The following is a 12380-nucleotide window of genomic DNA, read 5'->3' as shown; positions in this document are numbered from 1 at the left end:
AAAGTCTGCCACTGTTTTACTGCCAACTTACCAGCCCCAATGACTCTCTCAATGCGAATATTGGAAGCATCGATCTCTTTGGCAAAGTCCCTGACAGCCTGGTTGGGGTCTTCGTAGGTGTGAGGATGGATGTAGGTCCTGCTGCCTGGCAGCTTGACTGCGTGAGTGGGAAAGTGGCGAAATGGGGAGATATAAATATAAAAGTTAAATGCTAATTGTGATGAAATATAGCCAGCTTCTGCTCCATGTATGGTGTTACATGTATTTAAAATTTAATAGTCTTAATGAGGTATTGATCCCTCCAGGGAAATGGTTTGCTGTGGCAGCTGACACTGATTCCTACTCAGACATTTCAGCGTGTTGAAATGGGAGCTTGAGCGTGGGTGCTCTGTTTGAGTGACACTGCAAATTGTTACATAATTAAGCGATGGTGTTAAAATGACTCATAATTTTTTAATAGGAACCCATAAAGAGCTACACTGTGCCAGCAAACATTTGTGCAAGAACGTGTGAAACAATGTGATTAATTCAGCTGGGAATGCTAAAAAGTTGAAGACTCACGTATGGCAACTTAAAGTTGCTCTGTTGCTCTGACTGTTCATATGATCATTTAAAGTTAAGTGCACGTGAAGTATGACTGTCATATGTGAATACACAAACAGTAATTGTCAGGTTGTTGTTACTTTGGAGTTCTTTTGATTCAGAAGTGTTAAGACATAAATACAGTGATGTGATAACTAATAAGTCCATCCGGTTGGAGCTTGATCACATCAGATTGATGGAAGGAAGGAGCAGCTGCTGCAGAGTTGACTGAATGCAGATGTTTAGACCCAGTACAATTATCAGCTATGTTTTACTTTCACTGCAGCAGGTGCTGTGCTGCTTTGTTTGTGCCCAGAGTACACTCTGCGCTCCAAAAGTGTAGTGCAATGCATAACCCTGCAGTAAGTATATTCTTATAGTGCGACTAATAAATGAATTTTACTTTCCTAAATCTAAACTATGTAACTTTATGTGAAGTATGTAACACGATAATACAATTCGTGGGGCGCTAATTCATTAAATAACATGCAAACTGTTATGTTTGTATTTTTGTAAGATCTCATACGAACCTTTGTATGAGGATACATGAGTTTGTGTGTGTACGTGTTTGTTTTTTACCTCGGCCATGTTGGAACTGCATCTTCTCCTCATCGGGGTCCTGCTTGGCTTTGATATATCCACAATGCCTGAAAGGGAAAAGCATAACTGGATTATGATCCTGTATATAGTCCTATAGCTATACACAGTATTGGTGTGTTTTTCCACCACACAGATACCAATCCAGCTTCATATCACGTATATGGAAGATCACATACCCTTGAGCCTGAAGTGTATGTGCAGTTCCACACAGGTGTCTGATATATTATATCTTTAATGTGTGTGTGTGTGTGTGTGTGTGTGTGTGTGTGTGTGTGTGTGTTTGCATCATAGATGTCCCGATGGAGGCAGATCTATGCATAAAACACCCCTCTCTTTCTTTCTTACCCCTCTGGCTGTTAACAACTGTCTTCCATATTATCATGCATCTCACACACACAAACGCACACCTCTGTGCCCTTTTCCCGCCCCTCTGTGCACACATGTGAACACCCTGCAGCGCGGGTCAGCTCAACGATCAAGACAAAATATTGACAAATTGATCAGCTCAATCCTGCTGCCCAGCTGTGAGGAAGTGTTTAACCTACTCTGTTTTACAGACCTGAGAGGGGGTGTGCTGCTAGTGTGTCTGTGTTTGGTGTCTCATAGGTTTGTGTCAGTGTATTTTCTTTCCACTTTGTCGAGCTTCTGCCTCAAACAGTGTTTAACAGTCCTGATCCCCCATAATGCTGTCGCTGAGATTTACAGCTCTTTTAGAATCGGCACAAACATTTTAGGACAAAAAACATAAAATGTAAAAAGCTGTTTCATATAACAAGGTACTAAACATGACACAAGTGCTGCGGCCCCCCTTCCTCATCTTTTTTTCCCTCTCCTAACCAATGCTCCTTAACTGTTGTACAGGTAAAACAGCAGTCAGTCAGTATGTTTGTCCATCATGGAGATAAATTGATTCGGGCTTAGAGCCAGAAGTAACTGGGAATCAGCAGCACAGATGGTATGTGATTTAAGGAGCAGAATAGAGGAAAGAGGAGAAACAGAGACTGAAAAAAAAAAAAGGGAAAGGAAGAAGTTAGATAAAGACAAAACAGATAAATGCTGAGTGGAAAAGAAAGAGAGTAGAGTGTTAGCAAGAGAGAAACGCAGCGACAGAAATGTAGAAAGGTGGGATCTCGCTAGGCTCTGTAAATCTCAGTCATTTGGTGTTTAATCCTTGTGTTGATTTTACACAGCTGAATGCATGGTGTAACCCAGACATCAATAGGCTGTCCTGGGAATACACACACACACACACACACACATGGGTAGAGACTGGTTGCTGGTATTTGGGGATGAAGAGGAGGGGGCATAATGTTCTGTGGGCCCCACCTGGTTATCAGCTGGGCTAAAGCCAGTCAAACACCAAGGGACGATCATTACTCCCTTGACACACACTCACACACACTCACAGTGCTTTGGGGCATGTGTTTAGAGCATATGGGGAATGGGGACATGGGTCACACCTCTGCTCCAACTGTGATAATCCCGTGGGGGAGCACACACAAACACATACACACGTGTGTAGTTCTGCAAAACCCACGTTCAAAACACTTGCTGGATGTCTATCTGTGTTAGTGCGTCTCCACGGGTGCATGGCTGCATATGTGAGTGTGTGTGTTTGTGTGCGTGTGTGTGTGTGGTTGTCTGATGGGAAATGAACACATTTCCATAGTAATTACAGAGCGACTCATTTCTCCTCTTCAGTTAGAAGTGTCATGAATCATTAGCGCTGCAGTCTTAAACATGGCACAAAACCTGACATGGCTGTGGCTTTTGTTTTTCCCCCGACAGCTGTGTCTCTCTGTGTGTTTGAAACTGATGTTTTATTTAAAACCTCCAACTAAATGTAACTGACCTGTAATTCGCTTATTAAGGAGTCTAGAACTGGACTCAGGAGGATGATGTGGAAGCTATTTGCTGTTGCCACAAGTATTTATATTTTTTAAATAATTGTTCCATTGAGTTAAAAGTGGCAACGTGTGGCAGTGGTACAAAAACAACACAACAGAACAAATAGTTGCCATAGGGTAATCACACATCTCTCTGGATGATTCTCATTTGCTTTTATTCCATGTTTAAACAATGAGGCTGCTTGTTCAGCATATAAATGGTTTCCACTTCCTGTTAAGAATATTCTCTTTGACTCTAAAACGGTCAGTTTTCCCAATCAATATTTAGCCGTTGATCTTTCTACGGAGGATCAGCTTTAAAGTGACTCCACTTTTTGCTGCCTACAGCGGTATTTAAATCATGCATTTCCCACTTTTTATAATCTCTCCAATTTATCCAATATACATTATACAGCACTATCTACTACAGTCCTTAAAAGCATGCTTGATATTTCAATGCTTATGTTTAGGCTCTCAAGGCTCTTTGGTATTGGTTAGAAAAAGATCTTAAGTTGAATATTTGTAGACAACCCTGACTTGCTGCTGGCATTTAACCAGATCTTTCCCTAACTTTACCCAAATGTTTAACAGTTTGATGTCCCTCCCTCTGCCTGCTGCTGGTGTTTGCTTTGGCGTCCCTGTCCAAGAGCCAATAAGCAGAGCTGAGACAGACATACACATCAGTAATATGGCGCTCAGTGGCTTTATAACTGACATCACTCTTTCCTTTTCCTTTCTGGCCTCTACATGCGATTGCATTATGTCTTTGTTTTTTGCATTCATGATTTGTGTTCCTGATTATTATTTTTTTTTCAGCTTAGTTCACAGTATACTATATTATATTTTTGTGCACATTTACATTCAAGGAACTTTCTTGGTTACAGTGATACAGTTTATGAGACACCTATCTCATTGACAGCTTCACTTTTTACTGTCATTGATTTCTGACTCCTCACTGCTTTTAGGTGCAGCAGGTGATCAGCCAATTTTGGGGTGCTCTGATATCCTATATATCCTATATATCTTTTCACTTCAAAAACTGCCGATCTAACCAAGTGTAATAATCTTATATTTAGATTACAAAATCTAGTTAGTCTTGTTTTAAGTATAAATGGATTATCTAGTGCACACAGTTTTACTGGTTTTAAGACATCTTAACAAGCAAAATTTGCTTACTGCACTGGCAGCCAAATTTGCTTCTTTTAAGTGCAAGTATGCTTAAATCTAGGGTGTTTGGCCTTAAATTTGACAGGCCATTTTTGCAGTGTAGCGCTTGTGACCCATATGCTGTAGGCTTAGTGCTTAGTCCTTTGCTGCATGTTGTCGTCCCCCCCCCCCCCAATGTCAATGGTACAATGAAATGAAATGCGAACAGAAGAACAAAAATAATCTTAGGAAAATAACAATCACATAGCAAAAGATATTTGTGGCATTCAGCTACGCTTAAATTGAGTTTTAACTGATCTCTTGAAGGCAACATTTTGGCCTTTGTCAAAAACTTACATCTGTAGAAAAGTTTGGTCTTATTTTGACCCAGAGCAGCTGCAGATTAATAACAAACCTGATATGTTTTTATTCTCTGAAGTTAGGCCCAATATGGAATTAATTAAACCCATTTTTTGTTTTCTCAGCGTCATTTTGACTGTGTAAGGGTACAAAAAGGGACAGTTAAGCAAGATTCAGCTCTTCTTCGATCCACTACTGTCACGCATGCTGTACCCACAAGCAGTCCTGCACTCCCTGCTCCCCACCTACATGCCCCCAGACACACCTTGCAGAGATCTGCACTCTACACTCTGTGCACTTTTCTAGTAATGATAGTATTATTATTTACCACAGATGGCTTTAGTTTTGTGCAACTGCTGAAAACATGGTTATGGTCACCAAACAGCCTTGTTGAGTGGCTAGTTGTCTCCTATTGATTTGGATGCCACAGGGTTTTGAGCCGGAACAGACTTTGTAATGGGGTAGTCTTCCTTGCGTCGCCACTCGCTGCTTCTTTATTCTGCAGCATGAATTTAGAGCTATCTGTCACCGCGGGAGAAATCATTGTTCCATTTAGCTGCCATCTAATTACACTATACTCCGCTGTTTCATACAGTAAACACACAACCGCCCGCACACACGGCTGTATATTCATGCAGATTCAAAGTAACACACGCCTGCACCAATCACGCAAAAACACACACTTTAATGGACTGCGATATCACTATCACACCGGGGCTCTCACCTTTCTCTCTGCCTCTCTCTGTTCCACTTCAGTGAGAACAACAGGCTATCCCTGTCCTCCAAAGCCACACACTCCACATTTGCATATCAATTTACTTTTTAATATAATACTCTGTCACTCGAGACCCATTTGTCATTCTGCTACCAAGCTCCCACCTTCATGGAAACTCCAGCCATATATTATCGCTGCCAAAGCCCCTCCCTCATTTTTCTCTCCCTTCCTGCCTTTTATCTCTCTTGGGTGTTACATTCATACTTAATTCTTCCTTTAAGTGAAAACATTCCCTTTTCAAAAAAACAATATATCCTCTTTTTCTTCCTCCTGTTTCCATCCATTTATCCTCCCCCCAACAGGCCACCCTCTTTTCTCTGAGCTGTTCTTAAAAAAAAAAAAAAAAGAGTGGACACTGGGAGCTGGAAAGAGAAATAAAGAGAGAGGTGGAGAGGGAGATGGAAAAAGAGAGTGCTGACAGGCAAGAACGCACAATGGGGGTCCAAGCCTGCATACCAACTAACAAGCAATCAGATGGAGGGGAAGAGCGAGGAGAGACGGGGGAGGCAGCCATATAGGAATAGAAACTGTAAGGTTAACATAAGAGAGGTGGAAAGCAAAAGAGGTGGGGGCAGTTTTGTGCCGCAACAACAAGAGCTGAGGATGAACAAAGAAAAGACATGTTATGAGATGAAAGCACTAAATAGATATAGAGTTAAAAAGGGAAGCAACAAGGAGGGAGGTGTCAGATCTTTACAATAGAAACACAGGCTAAATGTGCAGGAGAGAAGACAATTGAGACAAGGAGGGATGGAGGCGTTGAGTGTTGACGGCACGGACTGAACATGAAGGAGGACATGCAACAACAAAGTGCAACGCTATCAGCACATGTGTAGCTCCCTGTGGGGGGAGAGTAGAAGAAAGGATAAGAGAGTTGATGGACAGATTAAGAGCAGATGACAAAGAGAAGAGTCAGTCAGCAGTGTGGCTGCAGGACATGTCCTGACAAACAGACAGAAAGAAAAAGACCTAAACTTGGATCTAACTGGAGAAAACAAGGCCAATCAGTGATAAACCAAAGGTAGTATGAGTTTGAGGAAGTAGTTAAAATAAACCTTAAGGGAATACTGTTAGATTTCATTGTTTAACCCTTTGAAACCTGTAACGACATGAGTTTTCTGCATTCAGACACCTTTCACATGAATTTAAATCTTTGGAAACTGAGAGACTTAGTTTGATTTCCTTTGAAGACATGGCTTAAAAGTCACTGAGAAACTTCTGCAAGAGATGTCTCAAAAATTTCAAGAAATTAAGAAAAGCTTACAAGAAAATGACCGGAAAATTAGTTTAGAAATGAGATTGATCAAGATAATTTAAAAAATAGTGAAAATATCCAATATATCATATATACATATATATATATATACATGGTTTTCTTACTTTTTAATTTTTAACCTATTTTTCTTTTCTTTTTCTCTTTGCTAAATTTCAAGTAATTTTCTTATAACTAAGCCAATTTGCTCTGGTTTTAATTATCTTAATTACATTAAAGAATCCAGCTTCCTTGACTCGATCAAGGAAGCTGGATTCCATCTCAGAGTGCAATGTCCAGAAGCCAAGGAAACACTTTGGGCAGGTCTCCAGTCCCATCACAGGGCTAACACAGGATAGATGAACACACTCAGATTGGACTATTCAGTCCACTTGACACTGGAGCACATAGAGGTCAACTTTAACGAACATAGGGTGAGAACAGAAACTCGGACTGTCAGGTGAAAGCTCTGACAATAAAAGTTGTGCAAACATGTTGACCTTCAAAAACAGAGAATTCCAAATCAATATGCCACTGAATATACACTTTAAAACTTGACTTAAAAGGCAGGTTGACTACATATAATAAAAAACTAACAAGGACTTTTTGCAGACCACTAAAACTAAATCTAAAATAGCTGACAAAATAAACACTAAATGACAGTGATGGTGTGCAGTTTTTTGGTGGCAAGTCAAAATGCAGGTGGCCGGAGTTGTGTCTGAGAACATATTGTGAATCAGCCTGATTTTGTAAACCTTTAAGAAGATTATATAATTTTTGACAAAGCAGCCCGCCTCCTTTTTCTGGTTTGACACTATTATGCCAAGTCTTCATTGATTGGTCTATTCAGCCTAAAGCGCTATTGCTGCTGCTGTTCCCCCCTCAATCTAACTCCAGGCTATAATATGTGAGAGACAAGATCTACCACACTGATTTGTACTTCCTCTGACAATTAAAACCAGCACTCAGTGATTCTGCTGTCATTTTAGTTTGCCAGGGCTGCTAAAGCCTGATGTTGTAGTGTGGCATTAAGAGAATGAGCAATGTTGTGAATGTTAACACGTCACAAGAGCTAACTCAGAGTTCAGGTCACACAAATTAAACTGAGTAGTTCACATTTATAATTCACAATTTAAATTATGAACCAAGGTCATAGTACAAATAAATGAACTAGTTTACATTTTTGTCTGCTGTTCTTAAATAAACTAAAATCTTGTGTTCATCATTCAGTGGCAGATATTTCCCAAGACCGGTTGGATGCTTCAACTCTGCATAGACGGTATAAATAATGGATGTGGCTACCGTGATGTCAGCAACCATTGGTTGTGGATTTCTGCTTCGAAGCCTCAAATTCGGCATTTTGGCTATAACTATCTTTGTTATTTCGTGCCACAAGTGACCATATTTCAGTGAAAGCTTGCTGTGAAGGAGCAAGGGGTGGGTTGGACTTCTCCCCAAAGTGGCCTTGTGCTTAATTATGCGTAACTTTGGGTCTTAATAAAATGTTAACATGTGAGTCATAAACACATTTGCTCCCTGCCATGAATCTTGAAATTAGCTGTAGAGACCAAAACCTTTTTATGTACCAGACTATAAACGTGGTTTTTTCTGCTGCAAAGTTAGGTATTTTAAATGGGGGTCCGTGCCCCCCTGCCTCTGGTGGTTATCAGAGGAACTGCAGTTTTTGGCATTCATTTTTCTGTGATATAATGTATTTAGAGCCATAACAGCCTGCAGTTCACTAAAGCTCTCTGATGAAAAGTGCTTGCTGAGCCACTAGAGTCCCCACCTGAATCAAAAGAAAAACGGAGGAGAAATGTATGTAGGTGGGAGGGTGTGAAGCAGACAGGGAAAGAGAAAACCGAGAGGAAAAGACAGAGGGGGATAGAGGAGATCAAACGACAGAAAACTTCGGCAGGACAGGATAAAAAAGCTGGATTATGCACTAAAAAGCAGAGAGAGGATGGAGAGAAGAGGTTAACATGGATGGTGGAATAACCTTGAAACAAAGTAAGATAAAAAACAGACTAAGTTGTGTGTGGACGGTGACGTTTTGTTGACAAAAAGAGAGACAAGACAGATAAGAGACTGTTTGTCTCCATTTGAGTAAATAACCTTGGACTAATGTTAACCTGAGCTAATAAAGTGTGTGTAGTTCTGAGCTGCGTGGTATCGCCCGGTTTGTTTTATATGACTGGCCACCTTTTATAGGATTAGAGGCCGTCTGCTCACTGGCTGGAAGACGGAAGAAGAAATTGATACACTTCGAGACACGGGGGAGTCAGAGGGGATCATTCATACAGAAAAAAAATCCTATGTTCCCTTTCCTTTCCTCTCATCTCCTCCCCTCTTTCATTTCCTGTCTCTTCACATTATTTTCCCACTGCTAATCAGAACGCCTAGAAAAATGAAATCAGTAAATCATTAGTCACCCCTCCAGCATGACACAATGAAATGACACGTCTATCGTCCTTTCTTCGCCACCCACTCCACACACACACAAATATGAACACACACACACACACACACACACACACACACACACACACACCCTGCTGTGGGTATCTGCTCTCATCATTACTCATGATAATGGTGATTCCATTTAATATCAAGCTATTAAATAAAAAATAATTACTGGGAATGAAATCAATGGATTAAATTCACTCTCATTATTTCACAGCCTCGCTCACCAACCCCCCGAAAAACAAAACGCACTCACTGCTTGGGCGCTAATAAACTATGAGGTTCATAAAAGATGATTGTGGATAATTAATTAAGAGTCAAAACAGCATGAAAAAAAATGGACAAAAAAAAAACTGGATGATTCAGGAACACAAGTGAGTGAGTTTCCTGCCACTCTCTCTCTCTCTCTCTCTCTCTCTCTCTCCATCTTGGACGTGTCTGGCAGCGGCTCAGGACTCTCTGACCACAGTGTGAAAAGATTTACTCAGCTCTGGCTAATTATTAGGAAGGGGGAAATGATTAGCTGAGGAGTTATGAGTAATAAATCTGTCTATGTTTCATTAACAACCTGTTTGGAAACATTTCATTTAGCTCCTGCTCATTAAAGAGAGTGGTAATGGAAGGAAAGGAAGGGAAAAAGTAAGGAAAGGAAAGGTGGGAGAAAGAAGCAGCACTGAGGTCTGTGGTAATTGGTGTAATGTAGCAAAATTTTTTAACAACCTGCTGAAAAGGTCAAATGAGCAAGGAGGGAAAGAGTGAAAGACTGAGCAGAGGAGCATGTCATCGGTATCATTAGGTGAAGTGTATTTTTATATTTGCCAACAGATCAGTGTGTAGATGAGAGTGAAACTAATTCCCCTAATGATGTTACCACACAGACACAACTTGATTAGGTCACGATCGTAACGTGTGTGCTTGTGTGTGTGTATCCAACAAATTTGCTTAAACACACTATAAACTTTGAAAAACCCCAAACTGAAAACAGTTTTGGATTTGTGTGATGTTTATGGGACATTTGATCAATCCCACTGCAACATCTGCTCATTTGCATAACGCCTGTGTGAAATAGTTTTGCACCTGCGGCAACTCGCTGCTATTATTGCACTGTTTGTAAGCTACTTTCTGGGCATTCTGCAGACAAAGCTGGATTCAGCTACACCCTACAGCTTAGCTGCATTAATTGAAAGCACCGGCATCCAAGCAACACATACAAATCTGTCTAATGACATTACACACACGCCCTCATTGCACATATATTGCACACACACACACCTCCTCACTTGTTTTGTTTCACAGAATCGCCTGGCTGCCAAATCGTTATTAGTGCTATTATCAGGCGAACAGACCGACACCACCCACAGGGAAGGGAATCCATTGGCTGGTTTCTATGTCCACCAAACTCACCATAAGTACTATTTGGCAAACATTTGTCTATTATTTGTCCCTTTGTTCCTGTTTTTTTTTCTATTTCCCGTTTTTGTCATTTTGTGGCTCAGCAACCTACCATTTTATTTTTTAATTATTTATCTTTTCTTAACTAAAAAACCCTCAACAATTGTAGTCTTTGCTGTTTTTAATTTCTCACATCCCCTTTAGGCACATGCACATTTCAGAGCGGTTTTACACTCCTCAGTTTCTTTATCTTGCTAGGTCTAAACTCCAATCTCTCAACAGCATGTTTTCATCAGCATGCTTCCTCTTTTTGTCTCCATACTTCCCCTCCTCTTTTGTGTCATTAAGTTTTTAAGAATAACCCTGGGCTGCTACAACAGATGCTGCGGAGGTAAAAGAGCTTGCTATTGTGTTGGAAAGGTAGAGCTGTTAACACTATTAGTGAGAGCGAGAAGTCTCTCTGCAAGAATAAGCTACATTATAATGACATCTCACTTTTCTGTGTTGCTCTCTCTCTCTTGGCCTTTCGCCCTTTGTTATTCAAAACTCTCATCAGAGGAGGTTGTTTCTCTGAATTCGAATTTGTTACAGCATCTGCCTCTGGGAAGTTTTGTCTTCTTTTTGTTGTGGATAAAAGCTGAAACACCCTGCAAGATAATGATCAATAGATTTCTGTTTACCTCCGTGGAAAATCAGGCTTTAGTAAATTACTGTACATCTCAATTCGCACTAAATCCAATTAAGCACTTATTATTATTATTATAAGATTTTTCTTAACAGATTGCAGCCCTTGACTCCCTGCTGAATATCTCCAGCTCTGACAACAGATGCACTCCATAAAGACAGATCTTGAGACACATAGCAGCTTAAAAGAAAGACAAAAAAACAGGCATCACATAGATGGAACAACTTCACGCTGACTTCCCACCAGAACTCCCACATTAAAAACATGAACGCAGATAAACACACGGGAGTCTGGCGTAGAACCAAAGCCCGCAGCTATTCAGAAAAGGAGACGGTTGTGAGGCTGGAGAATCATTAGACCGCAGACAAAACAGAGGCGCAAACACTCATGTACACATAGATGCTGGGAGGCAGAAGCTGCAACATGTTTAACAAGGAGCGAGAGAAAGTGAGGACCGAAGGGGAGAACGCTTTTTGAGTGAAAGGCCATCTGCTGAATCAGTGGCAGTGCCAGTCGCTTGCTAGCTTTCCCATCGCTCGCACCTGCCAGCCTGCCAAAGCACCCTCAGGAGGACGAAAGCACCAACTTCACACACACAAACGCACACGTACGCTCGCAGAGCAATAATGTGGCACGCACACAAGCAATAACTGGTGTGATTTGTCAGCGCCGTGCTGCGTCTGAGGAGCTTTCGACGTTTTTTCATGTTTTCCCTCCTGCGGTAACAATAGCATAACAGCACTTTATTAAACGAGAACAGGACAGAACAGAATGGCCTGCAAATCAGCCCGTTTATGAGGCATAGCTGTGCGGTGCCCTGCCAGCAAAGGCTGCAGGGAGGGAGTGTGTGTTGGGATATGTGTGAGCGAGGAAGACAGAGAAACTGTACAGGCATTCATTGTTATTTTATAGTTCAGGGATATAAAAAAAGCCCAATCAGGGTGTTGAAGATGTGGTCAGGATTGTGGATTCAATAGTTGAACTAGGTGTAAAACAAGAACAAAAAAGCTCTCCAGCACTTGTATCCAGTCTAGTGATTATTGGGGAAATGATTTAAACAGCTGACATTTAGGGAGAAAAGGGCCTTACAAAGGTCTGGTGGGAAATCATTTCAACCCTGGCTGACTCTCAGTGTCAATTTCAATTCTAGTTTAATCATCGTCCACATTGAACTGGTCTCACGAATACATAAGATTCCTAATATATTACGGAGAAAGAAGGGGTTTCATCCAAATGTGA

At 41.0% G+C, this 12380-nt stretch overlaps 1 protein-coding gene across 2 annotated transcripts in view; it reads right to left on the bottom strand.

Moving 5' to 3' along the window:
• The window catches only part of epha4b (eph receptor A4b), a 108463-nt gene that overhangs the window by 25001 nt on the left and 71082 nt on the right, over positions 1-12380 (bottom strand). For both annotated transcript variants that reach the window (XM_042498541.1, XM_042498542.1), the window contains exons 11-12: positions 1162-1229; positions 32-157 (exon numbers count right to left, since the gene is read on the bottom strand). In XM_042498541.1, the coding sequence (XP_042354475.1) occupies positions 32-157; positions 1162-1229 (194 nt within the window). The remainder of the gene's footprint in view (positions 1-31; positions 158-1161; positions 1230-12380) is intronic.

The sequence above is a fragment of the Plectropomus leopardus genome, chromosome 12, assembly GCF_008729295.1.
Source record: "Plectropomus leopardus isolate mb chromosome 12, YSFRI_Pleo_2.0, whole genome shotgun sequence".
NCBI lineage: Eukaryota > Metazoa > Chordata > Actinopteri > Perciformes > Serranidae > Plectropomus > Plectropomus leopardus.
Note: the sequence above shows the minus strand (reverse complement) of the source record. Positions and strands in the feature narration are given on the sequence as shown.